The following is a 22,569-nucleotide window of genomic DNA, read 5'->3' as shown; positions in this document are numbered from 1 at the left end:
TGTCTGAGGGTTTTGTCCTGCGCTAGAGACTACGACATTTGTTGTTGTTGTATGTACATATATTCAAAGAATAAACAAAGGCATTCATCAAAGCACCACCCTATGTTCGTTTGTCTTGCGACTAAAATAGTCTTCTGATGAATGTCCTTTTGACATCGTTATTGAACTGCATATAGCTAAGAGGGAGTACCCGTGTTCTTATACGAATTCAGGACCTTCGACTAAACTAGAGAAGGTAAACAAATCACAGAGAGAGAGAGAGAGAGAGAGAGAGAGAGAGAGAGAGAGAGAGAGAGAGAGAGAGAGAGAGAGAGAGAGAGAAATATCAGGTTTTCATTTTCATCAAAAAATTTCTTTATGTGAAAATTCAAACTCCTTGAAATCTAAACTTTAAAGACTAATGATTGTTTTCTTGCCCGTCTTGAAAGTAGGAAAAAGAAATAGATGTACAGCCTTGATAATTTAGGAAATACGATTTATAAGGAATAACTCACTTGTCGGACAACCTCTCAATCTCTCAACCGGGAGAAGAATGTTGCTATTTCTCAATTTGATACAAGAAACTGACGTTACAGGAACTATGGTCATCAACACTGGATCATCATCATCATCATTTCAGCCTTCAAAAGTCCTTTGTTGGATGTAGGCCTTCCCCAGGTTCCTCCACAGACTTCTGTCCCAAGCTATTCTGTGTCACTGTTGCTTATGTTGGTCTAAGTCATCTTGCTATAATGGATTAGCAGAAGTATTATCAAGTAATAGAATATGTATAACTCATATATTCTCTTATGTATTAATAATAATAATAATAATAATAATAATAATAATAATAATAATAATAATAATAATAATAATCTTTATTTCAGCAAAAGCCATATACAGAGTTACAATAAGGGTACAGTGATCTTACACTTTTGACATCGGTAAAAAAAAAAAAAAGAAAAAAAAGATGAGATATGCAATAATAAACCAATGCCAATTTTTATTGCATTGCATTTTGTGAAATTTTATGCCTCTGGAAGTTAGCCCGGTTGGGAGATGGGTCAGGATATCTCATGTAAGGATTATTCCGTTAAGTTTTGACGATTATGATTATCAATTCCATCCTGTTCGTAATACTAGGCAGGCAGTTAATTCTAATAGCCAGACCTTCTCCATCATGAGGCTCAATACTACACCGTATTCTAGAAGTTTTATTCCGGCTGTGACCAAGTTGTGGAATGTTCCTAATCGGGTAGTTGCATCAGTAGAACTTCAAAAGTTCAAAGTTGCAACAAATTTTTTTTATGTTGAACAGGCTGACATAAGTCTTTTTATAGTTTATATATGACATATCTGTTTTGACGTTGTTACTGTTTTTAGAATGATTTATTGTTAATTTGTTCTCATCATTTATTTATTTCCTTATTTCCTTTAATCACTGGGCTATTTTTCCCTGTTGGAGCCCTTGGCATTATAGCATCTTGCTTTTCCAACTAGGGTTGTAGTTTGGCTAATAATAATAATAAAAATAATAATAATAATAATAATAATAATAATAATAATAATAATAATAATAATAATAATAATAATAATAATAATAATAATAATAATAATATCGCTGAACGTTACATGTGCATGGAAAAAAAAAATCCAAATGAAAAAATAGTTACCTCTCAGCGGCGAGAAATCTTTTAGCTGAACAAATGTAGAACTTTTCGATCGCTTGCAAAATTCGGTGATATTTTTCTTGAGACTGCCCGACCCTCCATGAATAAAAGACAGGTTTAGCGTATTATTATAGGTATAACTGATGTATCCAAATACTATATTACTTCAAGCACCTTTTGCCTACTGCCTGTAGAATGGAATATGGTGCTGTTTATTCAATCAAGTGCTGAGTGAATTAATTAAATATTTACAGTATACAATTAACAGGAAGTAGTAATCAAATGAAAGACAAACAAACAATCTAGGTAAACCTTTAAGAGTTACTGAAACAATCGAGTACTATCTTATGATAATAAACATTGCATTGCCAAATAGAAAAAAAAACAATAAAAGTTTTATTCAACGTTAGCAAGCAATTTTTATGAAGAAATATACAAATTTCAACATCACAAAAAAAAAAAAAAAAAAAAAAAAAAAAAAACGTAAAGCATGGTGAAGTTTCATGTGACGAATCGCTTATCAAATCTTTGTTTGATTTTATCCTTATCATCCATTAATTAGTTATTGCTTATCACTCGGAGCCATTAACTCCGACGAGTTTAACCGGCTTAACTTGTATGAAATGTCAGGAAGTATTTGATGCTAAATGGGCATTATCGATTTTGCAATTGATACAATAAAACCCTCGAATTGATGACGAATCGAGTCTTGACTTACCACATGATGATGAATCAGACACCGTCACATTTTATCCAAGCAGTGGTGGCTCGTGTATAGGCACTATGGAAACTGCAGCACCCCCTTTTTGCTCTTTATGTGATCAATTCTATTCAATGTAATGTTTTTTTCTTTAATTCTTTCTTTGTATGTGTACATTTTATAATCCTTAAGATTAATGTCAGTAGGCATCCTTCAGTTTATAAAAAAAAAATACAAAAATGTTTGTATGGAACTGTAAAATTTACAGATCCAGCAATGTGGTATTTAGCTGTTGTGCGCTTGCGTACTCCGGAAGTTCTACGCAAGGAAGAAAAAGGAGAGAGATCACTGTCGCTCCCGCAGTGCAGCCCAATCTTGGCATGATGTTGGGAGGTGTTACTTTTACTTGTTGTACTAGAAAACCGGTTACCATGTTCTTGAATGTCATAAAGTGTAGAATTAATTATATTATTATCCTACGTCCAGCTATTTTACTTGATTTTTTTTTTTGAGGGGCAGGGATATTTTACATATATTGCCTCAAATGAATCTGCTTTTTCAATGCTTGAGGACATTCACTAAATTTGCAATAATGCAGCAAAGTATGTACCCTAGTTCTTTTGTACCCACCGCAACTTTTTCTAAAGCTTTTTAGGCATACCACATGATTTTCATCACCGAAGTCTTTATCAGCCATGACTGAAAACTGAAAAAACTCATGATGTGAATGAAACTTACTTTCAGATAAAGATATATTCATATAAAATGCAATATTTCAGCAAATGGAAACGTATTTTGCAATAAAAATCTTCTAAAAAGTACTCTGTAGTCAAAATCTTCTAAAAATGTATTCTGCAATCAAAATCTCCTAAATGTACTCTGTCATAAAAATCTTCTAAAAATGTATTCTGCAATCAAAATCTTCTAAAACGTATTTTGTAATCAAAATCTTCTAAAAAGTACTCTGTCATAAAAATCTTCTAAAAATGTATTCTGCAATCAAAATCTTCTAAAACGTATTTTGCAATCAAAATCTTCTAAAAAGTACTCTGTCATAAAAATCTTCTAAAAATGTATTCTGCAATCAAAATCTTCTAAAACGTATTTTGCAATCAAAATCTTCTAAAAAGTACTCTGTCATAAAAATCTTCTAAAAATGTATTCTGCAATCAAAATCTTCTAAAACGTATTTTGCAATCAAAATCTTCTAAAAAGTACTCTGTCATAAAAATCTTCTAAAAATGTATTCTGCAATCAAAATCTTCTAAAACGTATTTTGCTATCAAAATCTTCTAAAAAGTACTCTGTCATAAAAATCTTCTAAAAATGTATTCTGCAATCAAAATCTTCTAAAACGTATTTTGCAATCAAAATCTTCTAAAAAGTACTGTCATAAAAATCTTTTAAAAATATATTCTGCAATCAAAATATTCTAAAACGTATTCTGCAATCAAAATCTTCTAAAAAGTATTCTGCAATAAAAAATCTTCTAAAAGAGTATTCTGCAATCAAAATCTTCGGAAACGTATTTTGCAATCCAAATCTTATAAAAAGTATTCTGCAATCAAAATCTTCTGAAAAGTATTCTGCAATCAAAATCTTCTAAAACGTATTTTGCAATCAAAATCTTCTAAACAGTATTTTGCAATGAAAATCTTCTAAAAAAAGTATTCTGCAATCAAAATATTCTAAAACATATTTTATGATCAAAATCTTCTAAAACGTATTTTGCAATCATAATCTTCTAAAAAAAGTATTCTGCACTCAAAATCTTCTAAACAGTAATTTGCAATCACAATCTTCTAAAATGTATTCTGCTATAAAAATTCTAAGTGGAAAACTGTAAGTTTACTTATAACAAATATAGAATTTGAACCTCCAACCCCGATAGGATCAGTTTAGTTCTACTTTTTATTTTGCTCTTTCTAGTGCTGTTACCTAAAATACCCAGAAAGCTGCAAATAAGAGAACAGGAAAAGAAAGGAAAAGGAAAAAATATAAGGATCTTCTAGGAAAAGGACGCTCCAAAATCAAACCATTGTTCTCTAGCCTTGGGTAGTGCAATAGCCTCTGTACCATGGTCTTCCACTGTCTTGGGTTAGAGTTCTCTTGCTTGAGGGTACACTCGGGCACCCTGTTCTGTTTTGTTTCTCTTCCTCTTGTTTTGTTTCTCTTCCTCTTGTTTTGTTCACGTTTCTATAGTTTATAAAGGAGATATTTATTTTAATGTTATTACTCTTCTTAAAAAAATTTTTTTCATGTTTCCTTTCCTCACTGGGTTATTTTCCCTGCTTTTCCAACTAGGGTTGTAGCTCAGCAGTTAATAAAAATAATAATAATATAGCAAGAAATTCAAGCAATACCTAAATTTATATATACATTTCAGAGGAAATAGCTGGTGACGTCATTAGTGACGTCACCAACCATAGATTTATAATTCCTAATTTCAATTTTTGTCAATTCTTGGTGATGTAAGCAAAATTATAAAATAAGAACGAAAGGACATAAGACACCTCGGGTCATTTTTCTGTTAGTGATAATCTTAAAATTATACAAAGGGTGACTAAATTTTGAAAAAATAACCAGATATTAAAGTAACTGTAAAAACTTTTCCCCAAGCACACTTTGAGAGGATTTTGGATATGTTAATCCACATAAAAACCCGCTTCTTTTGATACCAAATTCTATAATGTTATATTATTTTCCGGTTCAACCCTATATTTACTGGACTAATGATACAAAAAAAAAAATACAGAGACGAATTTGGACTTAACATAGCTGAGAATGTTAGGATGGATATCTGGTTAAAGGGAGCCGATAGGATTAGGAATGAATATACTGTATAAGAGGGTCAACAAAGGTAGTCGAAATATCAAGGAAAGTGCAGGACGGAAGACCGAGAAGAGAGGAAAGTCATTATAGAAGGAATGCCAGGTGATGGAGGTCAGTGTTGCCAGATATGGAGATTTATCCCTAGATTTGGGGATTTTGGGTGTCTAATGGGGATATTCTGTACAAATTTCTATGAAGAAGAAAAAAAAATTAGTAAAGCTTTATATTGTTGCAATTAGTTTACATAGCACCATATATGAAGTATGGTGAGTAATTTCTATATGAGTAAAGCCTACATGATCAGAAGAAAATATATTTGTGGAAATGGGGATTTTTTGGGTTGTTTTGGGGATTTTTTTTCATGAGTTTTGGGATTTTTACACTAACTCATCTGGCAACACTGATGGAGGTATAAGAAGAAGAAGCGGAAGATTAAGAAGGAGGTGGAGATACTTCATGTAACAGAAGCTCAGAACACAGGTAGATGGAAGCGGTTCATGCAAAAATGCTAAACGTACATAAATGGGACTAAACTGAGAAGAATATTGCCAAACTGGTCTTGAGATTGATCGATTTTGCTTTGGAAGGCAGTTATTAGATTTTTTAGGGCAATAAATTATTCTAACGGACTACTAACAATTATTCTACTGTAGATACTCATTGTATATCAGAAAAAAAATTGGTTTGATTTTTAAGCATTCTCCTCACAGTGCTTCACGTTACTGTTTTTGCCTATTGATCTAATCAAACCCTTGTGGATTATGTATGTTTTGTAAGACATAAAGGAAGATAAACAGATGAACTATATATTAATTTTTTATTTTTTGGTAATTGTCCACTGCCGAGAAAATACGTCTGGAATTTTTTTTTTCAATAAAAAGTGCTTTCCAACGTTTATATACAGATGCAATTGAACAGAACATAGAATTCGTGACAGGAAAATTCCATTCACGCAAGTGCCATCAACGAAAATTCCGCCCAGAAAATTTCATCCATAGAAAATTCCACCCATAGAAAATTCCAGCCACCCGACTTCCGCACAGGGAAGTAATTAACAAGTAAACAGTATAATGGGTGGAATTTTCTATATTGAATTTTTGGGGGTGGAATTCTCTTTGGGTGATATTTTCTGCGTGGAGTTTTCGTGGGTGGAATTTTCTTTGTGTGATATTTTGTGTGGAATTTTATTTGGGTGTTATCTTCTGGGTGGAATTTTCATGGAAGGAATTTGCATGTAACCATAGAAAGAGGTGTGTAAATTCGATTTGTCATTGGGCATGATAAATATACGTCTGCATAATTTGGTTCTTTCTCCTAGAGGGACTTGACCCCAAAAAAAGGTCACTACAAAATAAATGATTTGACTACAATGTAGAAAACTTCCACAACATACTCCTACACACGCGTCTACGTCCTCAGAAAAACAAGACGGTCACATAAATCTGGTAGTAATTTTATACTTCTGGAAGCGTTTTAAACGTTAAAGATGCTGTCTGAGCAAAGACAGTTTGACTACAATGTCGAAAATTTCCACAACATACTAATACACGTAACTTAGTCCTCAGACAAAAAGTCTTTGATTCAAAAGGGTTCTATTTTCCCTTGGATTTGAGAATGCCAGCTGGAATGGAAATTCAGAGAAATCTGAAGAAAATAAGGAATTGGGAGGTCATTGTAGCAATTGAAATCGTACCCCTCTCTTCTGCTATTCTATAGTATTATATCCTGGTAGGGCGGTCTGGTATCACTGTTTGCCCGTCGGGCATGCTCGATCGTATGGACAGGGCTTATCGGCTAGTACAGGGCTTGGCTTATTTTTAGTCACACATCTAATTGATGACCATACCCTGCGCTAAAGCTAACATCTTACTGACGTGGGTAGTATCATTTATACCGTATACATAAGTATTTACTAAAATATACATATGGAATATGTATACATATATACACCATATGGCGGTGTGTATATAAGGTGTGTGTGCTTGTGTATGTAGGAGAGATCATCGCCATTTATTAATGCGGGAGGAGTTCTATAGCGTAATGCTACATACACACACATACACACGCAGATATATATATAAATGTATATATATGTATATATACATATGTATGTATATATATATATATATATATATATATATATATATATATATATATATATATATATATAGAGTGTGTGTGTGTGTATAAATATCGATAATGTAGGTGTATGCATATCTCTTTGCATATGGTCCTAATCACAGCGTTGCATATTGCATCAACTGAGAGATAACGTCACATGCGCCGAGGCGTTACCCAAACACGATAAGTACCACTCGAGTCATTTTTGCTTCCTTCCCCTCTCCAGATAAGCCTTATCAATATGGGCGTTTCTGGGCTCTTTTTTTCATTTCAGAGGGTCAGCTGAGAGGGGCCAACAGTATTCTCTTGACGTCGGAGGTTACACCAATCCAATCCCCTCTTTCTCTCGCTCTGTCTCTCTCTATCTCTCTCTCTCGCTTGCTTACTTTTAGGTATTGGGGAAACAATGTAAGTTTTGTTTTGTTTGGTTTCATCCATGAATTATTATTAGAAGAATTGGAAAATGATCCAGAAATAAGCGAGTATGGACTAGCTCCCCTGATCAAAAATTATTTTCATCTGCATTGCAAATCAGGATAATTACCAGAAACAAATTTGGTGAATAAATCAAATACATAAATATATCGAGAGTTTATTTGTTAAACAAGAATTTCGAGATGTTTAATATCTATTTTTTCTTTAAATCTAACAAACGTATGGCATAGGTGCATTTTTAAATAAAAGTGTATTGAATGAATGTTAAGAGAGATTTTAATTAATCAGTGTTCTGATAATACTCATAAAATATTTGAATATTAATTTTAAGAAAAATGCTAATGAAAAGCCAATATTATTTGAATTTCTAATTATAGATATTTGTTAGAGTACCTAAAATATGAGGAAATCTTTATTGAAATATTATGAACAATGCAAATAAATCATTTATGAATCTGGATCGAAATTAGATTTTTAATACAGAGTATGTATTTCAAAGTACTTATGACGCCAATGTTAGTGTCACCAGAGCATGTTCTCGATTGCCTGACAGTATTTAGAAGTATGAAATGTATTCTAACAACTTAGTTTAGAAATAGTGGTCATTTTCAATGACGTATTTAGAATTAAACACGCATGTTGTTGTTGCTGTTTTGAATTAAGACAATTATGCGCTAGTACAACCTCTTGCTCCTAGAGGAGCCCGTAAACAAATTATTTTTTATTATCATCAGATTTCAGTCTTTGATAGGTAATTAGAAGCTAAACAACTCATTATTTACATTAAAATTCTTGGTATTTGTCCCATAACATTTCTCGTGCTGTTTGAATAATTGCATTCGTCTTCTCTTAGGTATTTTCATTGTTAATGAATGCTACCAATCCATATTTGACAGTCGTTCTTTATTTAGTATCGTTAATTTATTCTAACATTAATCTTTATTTACACGTATCATTATTGTAAAGAAAATATAAATTCACTATAGCAAGTCTCTATGATACAAAACTGCATTGTACTGTAAGAGAATATAATGAAAATCCGAATTCTTGTTAATGACCAAAAACTGTATTTTTGAGACAATAAAAGTAAGATATGATACGCCAAATCAGTCGAGAGTAACAGCATTAATGAATTTCATTTAGTTTGCACTGTTCTAAAATACTTCTTTAATTAATGTGGATTTTCGTTGACCAGGAAGTATGTACCCCCAAAAATCTAACTATTTTCGTAATTACCAGAATCAGTCCTGTGACAAATGAGGGTCCCCTATTATTATTATTATTATTATTATTATTATTATTATTATTATTATTATTATTATCATTATTATTATTATTACTTGCTAGGCTACAACCCTAGTTGGAAAAGCAGGATGATATAAGCCCAAGGGCTCCAACAGGGAAAACACACCCAGTGAGGAAAGGAAAATTAAGGAAAAACAAAATATTTTAAGAAGAGTAATATTAAAATAAATAATAATCATAATAATCATAATATTCTGAGCCCTTTAATCGTAATCAATATCTTGCAGGTGATGGTGTCGAATCTGTTTGCCTCTCTCATTTATTTTTCATGAACAATATATCTCTCCCCACAGGATCTCTTTATCGAAGTCGAAATGGTTCGTCGTGTCTCTGGTGGTAATTGTGTTCTTCCAGATTGGTAAGACTTCGTGTGCCATTATTCGTTTTATCTCGTGCCCTAATTTTGTCTTGCGATTTCATAATCATTCTTAATCTACTTATTCTGCGGTAGCCTGAACATCAGATGAATGAACTCTTTGGCTTGTAAAGAAAAAAAAAAAAGGTTGATCTATAAGCAATAATAATGACAATGCAAATCTACTGAGGTAAAATATAGTTCATCTTCAATTTTTCCTTTTATTCTATTTTTTTCAGGGGACTGCATCCAATGTTTCGAAGGAAACCTGACTGCAGTTAAGAATATTTCTTGTTCAGGTTCATGCAGGAAATTCGTCATGGAAGGAGGTTAGTTATTTTACATTTCTAAAGTGTCGTTCAAAAGAAAATAGTTAAGTTGCAGATCTAGATTTCCTTAAATCGAATTGATTACACTCAGGGTGATTTACAAAACACTCGCGCTCTCATAGACACATATACACATATATGCTAATATAAAGTATACAACAACAACAACAACATCAACAACAACAAATGCAGCCGTTTCTAGTACACTGCAGGATAAATGCCTCAGCTATGTCCTTAGTCATGCCTGGGGTTTGTTCAGTTTTTATCACCACGCTGGACTGTTGATGGTGAGAGATTTTTTTCTGATTGCTCAAAGCAAACCAACCTAGTATGGGTGGCCTAACTAGTATAGCTTTGGTAAACATGGTGATGCGTAAACTCTTTTACTAAGATATCCCCACTCAGAAAGGGACTAGTGTCATTTTCAGTTTCTCATTGCATGGTTATTGTTTTTATTTCTTAAATCTGATGTATCAGATCTCTCTCTCTCTCTCTCTCTCTCTCTCTCTCTCTCTCTCTCTCTCTCTCTCTCTCTCTCTCTCTCTCTCTCTCTCTCTCTCTCTCTCTTAGGCTTTTGCATAAAAAGTAGCGAGTAATAATTAGAGTATCTAAGAAATTTACATTTCCTAAAGGCTTTAATTCGATTAGAAATATAGAATTTCTTAATCAAATAGCCAACATTTTACAACTAGCAGTTCAGATGTCTATTAATCCCAGAGTCCTGTTTCCTCATGAATTCATTAAATCTTTTTCAAGTCTCCGCTTTTTTTAGTGTGACCCAACTGGAAACTACGATTCACTCACAAATTACTGGCTATCCCTCACGTTCAGACATAAGCGCACGGGGCCATTCTCATCTGGATATAATTTTTTCCTATAAATCCAAGCAATTATATAAGTACACACACACACACACACACACACACACACACACACACACACACTTATATCATCATTATCTCCTCCCACGACTATTGATGCAAAGGGCTTTGGTTAGATTTCGCCAGTCGTCCATACACTGACTAAATCTCTAGGAGATTCATTGGCTAGATTCATCAAAGGATAGCCAGTTAGTTGTGATGCCCAGTGCCTATCTAACTAAAACACTCGAGGACTGGGTCAGCATTCACTATCAGACAGTTGAATAGTCCTGCACAGGCTTCTCTGCCCGAAAAAAATTGGGTCTGCCAAAATCATGGGGACTGAAGCCGTCCCCCAGCCCCCCTATCTAGTCCGTCTATGTTTAGAGCATTAAAGAAACCTGCATTCACTCACAATTTACTGTCTTCCCCCCAGGTTCAGAGGATTCAACGGAGTACACCTGTTGTCCCGAAAAGAAACCTAATAACTGTACTGTCAAGGTAAGCGATAAGGTCACCACCACGGATTGCTATTGCAGCGAAGACTTGTGCAACAGTTCGCGGATGGTCGCCTTGGCTCTCCCGTTCTTACTGGGGTCACTCTTCGTGAAGATGATTCTTTAACGAATACCAGAAAACTTATTGCAGAAAAGAGGAAAGGAAAGAGTTTTAGAAAATAAAGGTAGAATTGTTTACGTGACTAAATAACATTTGAATTTACTTTCAAATGATTAATTAGAGCAAGTTAAGATTGGGTAACTAAAAAATTAATATGTATGATCATAATTTTGCCTCAACATAAATATATGTATTACACTTTAGGGATCCTAGAACATTAATAAAGGCCCTAGCAACCATTAGCAATTTTATTAATGCCCTCTTAATCATCTACATTTTCTTAATGATTATATACATAAATTTAAGAGTATATATATATACGGATTTCTGTCATTCAAAACGAGAAAAAAAACTATGCATGAGATCTAGCAGGGGATTGAATTGATATATTTACTAGCAAAGATTACATATTTATTATCTGCTGAAAAAATTACAAATAAGTTTGGAATGTGTTTTAGATTCTGATTAATTGCCCAGTGCGTCAGTTTATTCCTTTTGTCAACTTGGTAATAAAAAAAGAGAAAAGCACAAATTGTGAAAGTTCTTCCTTCGAAATTTCACTCTCATACGACACGGTTTGACAGTTGTAGAAACGACGTTCCAAAAATCCTTTGTCAAGAAAGAGACATATATATATATATATATATATATATATATATATATATATATATATTATATATACACATGTATATACATATATATATATATATACATATATATTATATATATACATGTATATACATATATATATATATATATATATATACATATATATACATATATATATATATATATATATATATATATATATGTATCTCTCTCTCTCTCTCTCTCTCTCTCTCTCTCTCTCTCTCTCTCTCTCTCTCTCTCTCTCTCTCTATATATATATATATATATATATATATATATTATATATATATATATATATATATATATATATATATATATATATATATATATATATATATATATACAGTCTTTTGTGGGATTTCGATTTCAACTTTGCTATATTTTGGACTCCTTCCTCTGGTATTAAAGTTTAAAAATCAGATCATAAACCGACGGATAAAGATACGTCCAACACCTACAAAGTCGTGACAGACAAGCTGAATATCTCTTGGTTGGTTAGAGTCCGGAGGGCCGCAATGATGATCGGCAACAAGGCAAGAACCCGTTCTAAGCCTGGGCTGGCTTTAATAAAGATAACAAAGATAATGATAACAAGAGCAATCAGAGATTTCTGACCTCCGTCAAAGGTTAATGGAGTCGTCCATGATAAGATCTATCTGGGGTGGAAATTTCGTTAAATCCGTTAATTTGTTTTGACGTGATCTTTAATTGAGGATAAATAAAAATCCGGATATAGAATCCGGATCCGGATCCGGATCATTTCCAAAATTTGATGGTGTCGTCCATGACCTAATATTCTAAGGGAAAAAATCCTGTTCTTTAATATTATGAAAAATGCAAATCTGGTTCTAGAATCCAAACCCGGATCCGGATCATCTCACAAATTTAATGGAATCGTTCATGACCTAAGAAGTATCTGCTGAAATTATGTCAGAATTCGTTGCGTTGTTTTCACGTAATCCTATATAAAAAGACACGCAGACAAAGATTGGTAACGTCTCTGCCTGGTGTTTGCCAGTCGGGGGTTCGAGTCCCGCTCAGACTCGTTAGTGCCATTAGTGTCTGCAACCTTACCATCCTTGTGAGCTAAGGTTGGGGGTTTTGGGGGAGCCTATAGGTCTATCTGATGAGTCATCAGCAGCCACTGCCTGGCCCTCCCTGGTCTTAGCTTGGGTGGAGAGGAGGCTTGGGCGCTTATCATATAATATATGGTCAGTCTCTAGGGAATTGTCCTGATTGCTAGGGCAATGTCCCTGTCCCTTGCCTCTGCCATTCATGAGCGACCTTTAAACCTTTAAACCTTTAAAAAGCATAACCTCCTTGGTATAAAGGCCACTCATGAATGGCAGAGGCAAGGGAGAGTGACATTGCCTTATCGAGGAGGACAATGCCCTAGAGACTGACCATATATACATATGATCCGTGCCCAAGACCCCTCTCCACCCAAGCTAGGACTAAAGAGGGCCAGGCAATGGCTGCTGATGACTCAGCAGATAGACCTATAGGCTCCCTCAAACACCCTTTCCGTAGCTCACAAGGATGGTGACCAAAGAAAATGACGAGTTTGAGCTGACCTCGAACCCCAGTCTGGTGTTCACCAGTCAGGGACGTTACCATATGGGTCACCACACCCTTTACTCCTATTTTACATCGTGTTAACTGAAGGTTCCACATCTGTTCTGTGTAAGGGGAAAGTAGTTTTATGCCAATCTAAATTATAGCATTTCTTTCTGTGAATGTCGATGAGATCACGCTCGGATAATGGTACAAACTATACAAACTATACACTTATACACTTTCTACACTATGATACTGTACCACCCGTGTGTCACACGATCGTACATAGTAACGACATTTCTCTCTTTTTGTATATATTATCCTTTGTATCTTCGCTCTCCCCTCACACTGACATCAATTTGTATTAACCTGTCTGCTTATTTCATTGTTAACTGTTAACAGAACCGGTTGCCGGTTTCACCACACCTTCCCCCAAGGGAAACCACCTAGGGGCTAGACGAACCGTCAAAAAAGCCCCTGTCCGGAGAGAAGCTCCGGGCAATCTAAAGAAGAAGAAGAAGGTTGCCGGTTGGACAAGAAATAGAATGTTTGTATTTTGTGTCCTTCTTGACGGGACCTAGTGTGTATATATACTCGATGTGTCTACAATAAAGTATTCAGTTGCATTCATCTCGCCTTTGGATCACAACCTACGCTTGACTCGTCACAGTACCAAATCAACAGAGAAGTTAAAGAAGAGTGTATGCAAAGGATGATGGTTTATCTTGGTGTGGTTTTGTTGATAAAAAACACAAGGAAAAAAAGATCTAGATATAAAGTAATGTTTCAAATCTTTAATTCAGCCATGATTTTTTTTTAGAAAAAATAAAAAAAAATATTCAGTAATTAGTGAACATATAGCTCCTCTGATCAAAAATCATTTTCATCTGTATACCGGACTTGGAAAATTCCTACAAAAGTTTGGAGACTAAATTAAACACATGAATATATCAAAGAGTTTATTTGATTAAATAAGAATTTTTATTTCATTTAAGTAAAGAAAAACTATCAAGAAAGCTTTTTAAAAAGTACTTTTTCTCACTTCCTTCAATAATGATCTCATTATCTCCATAAGAAGCTTTCACATAAACAACTTTAGGAGGAGGGATCCCAGGAGGAGAGGTAGAGCCAAGGTTGTTACACCAGAACTATTGCATAAATCAGTGTTGCAAAAACACTCGATGAGGGAGTCTCCACCCAATAAGTAAGTGGTACAATTTTCAGCAACTTTCCTTGGATAACAGTCATATGATACAGCGTCTCCATATTCTGTTAGGAATGAAATTCAACGAAATGTAAATAAGGTAGTTTCTAGGTTCAGCCTCTACCTTGGCCTCAAAGTGTCATAATATTCTTATTTTAAGGATATTAACTTTAAAAATGGGATTTTAAGGGCATTTTGATACTATAGCTTTATTCAACTTCATTATCATTTAGCAAAATATATTCTATAAATTTCTTAAAAATCAAACATTTTGAAAAATTCCTATTATATATTATAATTGTTTACATCTGCTTCAAAATTAATTCAACAATTTTCTGACAACAGTAATAAGATATAGAAATTTACGTATTTTGCTGTGTTCCGCAAAGAGGAAAATTTCTTTCCAAACTAATCAATATAACTCACGTGAATTAATTTCATCCCTCAAGCATGATCCCCCTATACATGGTATTTCTATCATTAGGTCATCAACTCCTGAGTAGCATTTCAAGCCATAACCTGTGAAAAAAATGAGGAAATTATTTCTGGTCATAATCTCATTAGGCACGAGTAACTGGCACTTTCTATGTTTCCTTATTCCCTTTCCTCCTTGGGCTCTTTTCCCTGTTGGACCTCTTGGGCTCATTGCGTCTGCTTTTCCAACTAGGGTTGTAGCTTAGATAATGATAATAATGATAATAATAATAATGATAATAATAATGATGATGATGATGATGATTATAATGATGATAACAATGATAATAACTAGAAAAGCACTATTAGAGAGCAGACCTCCGCCACAGCAACTTATTTCTTGAAACCAGCTTGCCTTTCCAAGAACCAATTTAGACCGTAGGCGTATTAGAAGTATGTGTGACAACCATGTGCGAAGTTGGGGTTAAGGTTAGGGTTAATTCAGTCAACCTTTTGCTCGACCTTAACCTTGACCCTTGACCTAGGACTTTCAAAATTGAATCACCTCCACGTCTTAACATGAACATTAATCCCTGAGAGTTTCAATACTCTATGAGTAAAACTGTGGCCAAGAAGATGTTCACAAACAAACAAACAACCTCCTTCCAACTTCGTGGGCGGAGGTAATAATAATGATAATAATAATAATAATAATAATAATAATAATAATAATAATAATAATAATAATAATAATAATAATCAATCTCTAAATTCTATTACTCATAGGACGAACCAGACAAGATATAAGGCAAAGAAAATATACAAGTCCTTGCATAAGGTGAGCTATTGCATTATCAATATATAACGTTATACTTTAGAGTATATGTATACAGAGTAAAGGAAGAAGAAGAAATGTATTTGAAGAACTATTTCTACGTGGCTCAATTACATTTTATCTTTTGAAAGTTGAAGGAAATCGAAATTTTGGTTTTTAACAATATACAAGTTTTTGGAAGGTAAAGTAAATAGAAATTTTGCATGTTGAAGAAAATAAAAAATTTGGAATTAAAGAAAATAGAAATTTTGGAAGTTAAAGAAAAAAATTGGAATTAAAGAAAATAGAAATTTTGGAAGTTAAAAAGATAGAAATCTTGGATGTCAAGGAAAGTTAAAAGAAAATAAAATTTTCAGAAGTTAATAAGTAGAAATTTTGGAAGTTAAAGAAAATAGAAATTTCGGAATTTAAGGAAATAGAAAGTTTGGAAGTTTAAGAAAATATAAATTTTGGAAGTTAAAGAAAATAAAAATATTGGAATTTAAGAAAATCGAAATTTTGGAATTTAAGGAAATCGAAATTTTGGAAGTTTAAGCAAATAGAAAATTTGGAAGTTAAGGAAAATAGAAATATTTGAATTTAAGAAAATAAAACTTTTGGAAATTGAATAAAATAGAAATTTTGGAAATGAAGAAATTAAAATTTTTTGGAGGCAAAGAAAATGATAATTTTGGAATTTAAGAAAATAGAAATTTGGGAAATTAAAGAAAATGGAATTTTTGGAAGTTGTATTTAAATGCATAGATGTACGATTATGTGTAAATGCATAAACTGATATATATATATATATATATATATATATATATATATATATATATATATATATATATATATATATATAGATATATATATATATATATATATATCTATATATATATATATATATATATATATATATATATATATATATATATATATATATATCTATATATATATATATATATATATATATATATATATATATATATAAATTATATATACACATACATACATGTGTGTCTGTGTTTATGACTGCGTGCGCGTGTGTGTTTGTGTGTACAAATACTGCATATAGATATATAAATGAATTACAAACGCACTAATTTCATTGCCAATACCTTCAATGAGGTAACCACCTTTAAGACTCAAAAAGCAACACTTACCCATCTGGAAGACGGCAAATACCACCAGACCAACAGCGAACACTGTCTTCGTAGTGACCACAGGCCTATGGAAAGGAAAATTACTTTTATTGTACATATCTGTGTGGGATACGACCATTTCGTCTAAATCACTTTTGTCTAAAGCCTTTTCGTCTAAAGCTCTTTTGTCTAAAGACTTTTCGTCTAAAGCCCTGAAAACTTTAAATCAATCAATCGTCTAAAGCCTTTTCGTCTAAATCACTTTCGTCTGAAGTACTTTGGTCTAAAAGCACTTGAGTCTAAGGCCCTTTGGTCTAAAAGCACTTTGGTCTAACGGCACTTTGGTCTAAAAGCAATTCAGTCTAAAGGACCTTTGTGTTGATAGCCGTTCTTTTAGGTTAGGTTAGGTTGCGTTAGGTTTATGCCAAATTAATCATTAGGTAAAAGAACGGCTATTAACATAAAAGTTGCTTTAGACTAAAGTGCTTTTAGACCAAAGTGCCTTTAAACCAAAGCGTTTTTAGACTAAAGTGCCTTCCACCATCTTAAGTTGAGTTCTCTCTCTTGAGGGTACACTCAGGCACACTAATCTATCTGTTTGTTTATTGCCTTTCCTCACGGGGATATTTTCCCTTTTTGGGCTTATAGTATCCTACTTCTCCAACTAGGATTGTAGCGTAGCTAATAATAATAATAATAATAATAATAATAATAATAATATGCATATGTATATATATATATATATATATATATATATATATATATATATATATATATATGCATGTATGTATGTATATGTGTATATACGTAATTTTTACGCATAGAATACATTCTTCCTAAGTCTTGATTGACAGCAAAATACCTCAGTTATGTTGACTGCTGTAGATCGCAGCTAAAGTGGAAAATGGTAAAGGGGCTGGCAACCTCATTCTTATACATCTTCAAAGAACTACTCATCCTCTCGGCCGTTGGGAGCAAAACCTTCACGTACAGTTGGCTTCATTAGTTCTGGTACACTTCATGGGAAGCTAAGGACGACGTCAGTGTACCGAATTAATGAAGCCAACTGTACCATAGTATTATATGTATCTATATATTTTTCATAGGAAAGAAAACCAGACCCCCAATTAAACGTGCTACTGTTGTTATATATGAAAAAGTTAAATAGCAAGAAAGCAGTGGTGCCAGATACGGGGATTTATCCCTAGATTTGGGGATTTTGGATGTCTGATAGGGATATTCTGTACAAATTTCTATAAAAAAGAAACAAAGATGAGTAAACATTTATATTGTTGAAATTAGTTTACTTGCACTTATATGAAATATAGTGAGTAATTTCTATACTAGTAAAGCCTACATGATCAAAAGAAAATATATTTGTGGAAATGGGAATTTTTGGAAATTTTGGGGGATTTTTTTATCATGAGTTTTTGGGGATTTTAAGACTAACCCATCTGGCAACACTGCAAGAAAGAAAGATATGAGAACATAACGACAAAACGCTTCTAGAAAAAAGGGAAGATTGTAGGAGGCGAGTCTTCAACGGATGGTCTGCAACCAAACTAACTTGTGAAGAGAAGATTGAAATGAAGATGAACAGCAGAGTCTTGTCTTTCAAGAAATGGGGTTTGATTGACTTGTTTGAAAGGGACTGTGCCCAATATTCCTTAGCTGGTTAGTGCGTGACAGGAAAATTCCATCCATGAAAATTCCACCCAAGAAAATTTCCCCCAGAAAATTTCACCCAAAGAAAATTCCACCCAAAGAAAATTCCACCCAGAGAAAATTTCCCCCTGAGAAAATTCCACCCAAAGATGATTACACCAAAGAAAATTTCACCCATTACTTACATCTTGCAGGAAAAATCAGTGGAAAGACTGTCGCTGACGAAATCCTGTGGTGCTCTGACACGCTGTTCAAAAGAGGGCTTTCATATGGTCTTGTTCCACCCTTTATCTGAAGAAGAATAAGATAAGGAAGGCACATTTATATTATGAGGACGTTCGGGGTTTTTTTTAAGTAGATTTCACTATGGTTTGAAAAGTTCTGTAATTTGAAGACGAAAAACGCAAGAATTCATTTGTTTTTAAATCGATTAATATATTTACTGAGAATGAATAAGAAGGCTGCTATTTTCACGAATAGGTTGTAATATGCAGACCAATTAATATGTCAAGAACCACCAGATGGTCCGAGATAATAGTTGATAAGCGGAAAGTCATTTCCAGGCTTTATCTTTCATTAATCTGAGTCATATTTTCAAAAGTAAATTATGATATCCATATGATGATGATATTTTACCTTTTCATAGTCCATTAGACTCTATACAATATCGATATTACTTTGCAAGTGGAACTGGAAAACATTCACGACTCTATGCCTTTGAACTGGAAAACATTCACGACTCTATGTCTTTGAACTGGAAAACATTCATGACTCTACGTCTTTAAACTGGAAAACATTCACGACTCTATGTCTTTGAACTGGAAAACAGTCACGACTCTATGTCTTTGAACTGGAAAACATTCACGACTCTACGTCTTTGAACTGGAAAACATTCACGACTCTATGCCTTTGAACTGGTAAACAGTCACGACTCTATGCCTTTGAACTGAAAAACATTCACGACTCTATGTCTTTGAACTGGAAAACATTCACGACTCTATGCCTTTGAACTGGTAAACAGTCACGACTCTATGCCTTTGAACTGGAAAACATTCACGACTCTATGTCTTTGAACTGGAAAACATTCACGACTCTATGCCTTTGAACTGGTAAACAGTCACGACTCTATGCCTTTGAACTGAAAAACATTCACGACTCTATGCCTTTGGACTGGAAAACATTCACGGCTCTTTGCCTTTGAACTGGAAAACAGTCACGACTCTATGCCTTTGAACTGGAAAACATTCACGGCTCTTTGCCTTTGAACTGGAAAACATTCACGACTCTATGCCTTTGAACTGAAAAACATTCACGACTCTATGCCTTTGAACTGGAAAACATTCACGACTCTATGCCTTTGAACTGGAAAACATTCACGGCTCTTTGCCTTTGAACTGGAAAACATTCACGACTCTATGCCTTTGAACTGAAAAACAGTCACGACTCTATGCCTTTGAACTGGAAAACATTCACGACTCTATGCCTTTGAACTGGTAAACATTCACGACTCTATGCCTTTGAACTGGAAAACATTCACGACTCTATGTCTTTGAACTGGAAAACATTCACGGCTCTTTGCCTTTGAACTGGAAAACAGTCACGACTCTATGCCTTTGAACTGGAAAACATTCACGACTCTATGTCTTTGAACTGGAAAACATTCACGACTCTTTGCCTTTGAACTGGAAAACAGTCACGACTCTATGCCTTTGAACTGGAAAACATTCACGGCTCTTTGCCTTTGAACTGGAAAACATTCACGACTCTATGCCTTTGAACTGGAAAACATTCACGACTCTATGCCTTTGAACTGGAAAACATTCACGACTCTATGCCTTTGAACTGAAAAACATTCACGACTCTATGCCTTTGGACTGGAAAACATTCACGGCTCTATGCCTTTGAACTGGAAAACATTCACGGCTCTATGCCTTTGAACTGGAAAACAGTCACGACTCTATGCCTTTGAACTGGAAAACATTCACGGCTCTATGCCTTTGAACTGGAAAACATTCACGACTCTATGCCTTTGAACTGGAAAACATTCACGACTCTATGTCTTTGAACTGGAAAACATTCACGGCTCTTTGCCTTTGAACTGGAAAACAGTCACGACTCTATGCCTTTGAACTGGAAAACATTCACGGCTCTTTGCCTTTGAACTGGAAAACATTCACGACTCTATGCCTTTGAACTGAAAAACATTCACGACTCTATGCCTTTGAACTGGAAAACATTCACGACTCTATGCCTTTGAACTGGAAAACATTCACGACTCTATGCCTTTGAACTGGAAAACATTCACGACTCTATGCCTTTGAACTGGAAAACATTCACGGCTCTTTGCCTTTGAACTGAAAAACATTCACGACTCTATGCCTTTGAACTGGAAAACATTCACGACTCTATGCCTTTGAACTGAAAAACATTCACGACTCTATGCCTTTGAACTGGAAAACATTCACGACTCTATGCCTTTGAACTGGAAAACATTCACGGCTCTATGCCTTTGAACTGGAAAACATTCACGACTCTATGCCTTTGAACTGGAAAACAGTCACGACTCTACGTCTTTGAATTCTTTCAACTACGTTTTTCATTTACTTGATTTAGCTTTCCCAAGACATTTTAGCTGTTCTTTCTCTTCCTCCAAATGGAAAAAGGACGCAACTGCCATAATCGAATAAGTCAATACGAAAGGACAATCTTCTGAATTTTGTGACCAGCATTATTTCTAATACAACATCGAGTCGTGAACATTTCCTTCGTTATGCAAGATCTTAAACCAACTGACAAACAATTTTTAGAACAAGTCTAAAACTTCTAATAACCAGCGAGTGATTTACTCATTCCATTTTCCTTTTAGTAAAAGGATGATAAAACTTTATTTTGTTTACCAATGCTGTATTTGAATCAATCTGTGTATTTTATTGAGACATTAGAATCTACTTCTGAGTCTAATGTCGATAATACGTTTGATCTGCTATTGATGATACATACTAGTGTACGCGACCCGTTAACAATGACATAGATCCGAGCTTTTCCATAACCCCCCCCCCCCCCACCAACTCCACCTTCCTTAACTACCACACGGTAAATTAAGCAATTTGTGGGAGATTGTGCTTTCCGAGTGGTTCTCTCTCTCTCTCTCTCTCTCTCTCTCTCTCTCTCTCTCTCTCTCTCTCTCTCTCTCTCTCTATATATATATATATATATATATATATATATGTATATATACACTGTATACACATACATATATATGTAATTTATATATACAATTTATATGTATATAAATATATATATATATACACACATATATATATATATATATATATATATATATATATCACCAGACGCTTGTTCTTTATTACATACGGGTAATGTGGCATCATGTCGGTAACTTTCTTTTTTTTTATAAATTCATAAGCATTTTCCACTTTTATCAAACATGCTACTATTGATTGATATGTACCGGTAAGCATGCATTACTTTCAAATTCAACATATTTACATTGTATTGTACACCTAATGTATTTTTTTTTATTGCTTATGAGAAGAAGCGCTTATAAAATAAATGAGATGGATAAAAGACAGAAAGAGGAAGATGATCAAAACTGTCGTAGCTGAGAGGTCCCTTTGTTTTCGGCTACTTGAGATCTATGAGGAAAAAAATCAGAAAAAAGCAGATAGTATTTTCTTTCTCGTGTATTTCTGATGCACCGAATAAAAGAAACATTGTTTGTTGAAGTATTTGTGTGATAACGCGATAAGGTACACAGTTAGAAAAGACCGTAATATTAACTTGAAATTCTCCGTAAAAATATACTGTTATCAACCGTATTTTTTTAAAGTACAGGAGACCGTAATTTTACCTTACTTTGTTATTATCTTTTACGGGTTGGTGACCGTAATATCACTCTTTCACGTCAGTATATCCGTT

The 22,569-nt window shown here is 33.8% G+C and overlaps 2 protein-coding genes across 2 annotated transcripts; one reads left to right on the top strand and one right to left on the bottom strand.

Moving 5' to 3' along the window:
• Positions 1-7,568: 7,568 nt before the first annotated feature.
• Positions 7,569-11,443, top strand: LOC137614725 (uncharacterized). Its single transcript, XM_068344399.1, has 4 exons — positions 7,569-7,710; positions 9,336-9,400; positions 9,637-9,726; positions 11,023-11,443. Coding segments are annotated over exons 1-4 (345 nt in total). The 5' UTR covers positions 7,569-7,708; the 3' UTR covers positions 11,211-11,443.
• A 2,893-nt stretch (positions 11,444-14,336) lies between these two features.
• On the bottom strand, positions 14,337-18,921 carry LOC137615362 (uncharacterized). Its single transcript, XM_068345177.1, has 4 exons — positions 18,816-18,921; positions 16,987-17,051; positions 15,022-15,114; positions 14,337-14,660 (listed from the first exon to the last, which is right to left on the bottom strand). Coding segments are annotated over exons 1-4 (348 nt in total). The 5' UTR covers positions 18,818-18,921; the 3' UTR covers positions 14,337-14,472.
• Positions 18,922-22,569: the final 3,648 nt, after the last annotated feature.

Source organism: Palaemon carinicauda, chromosome 21, assembly GCF_036898095.1.
Source record: "Palaemon carinicauda isolate YSFRI2023 chromosome 21, ASM3689809v2, whole genome shotgun sequence".
NCBI lineage: Eukaryota > Metazoa > Arthropoda > Malacostraca > Decapoda > Palaemonidae > Palaemon > Palaemon carinicauda.
Note: the sequence above shows the minus strand (reverse complement) of the source record. Positions and strands in the feature narration are given on the sequence as shown.

Bases quoted from the DNA above. Each gene is read 5' to 3' on its own strand.
- LOC137614725 (XM_068344399.1), top strand. The intron at 9,401-9,636 runs GTAAGACTTCGT...TATTTTTTTCAG, and splicing joins AATTGTGTTCTTCCAGATTG to GGGACTGCATCCAATGTTTC. The intron at 9,727-11,022 runs GTTAGTTATTTT...TCTTCCCCCCAG, and splicing joins GAAATTCGTCATGGAAGGAG to GTTCAGAGGATTCAACGGAG.
- LOC137615362 (XM_068345177.1), bottom strand. The intron at 15,115-16,986 runs GTAAGTGTTGCT...TTTTTTTCACAG, and splicing joins ATTTGCCGTCTTCCAGATGG to GTTATGGCTTGAAATGCTAC. The intron at 14,661-15,021 runs GTGAGTTATATT...CATTCCTAACAG, and splicing joins GAGGGATGAAATTAATTCAC to AATATGGAGACGCTGTATCA.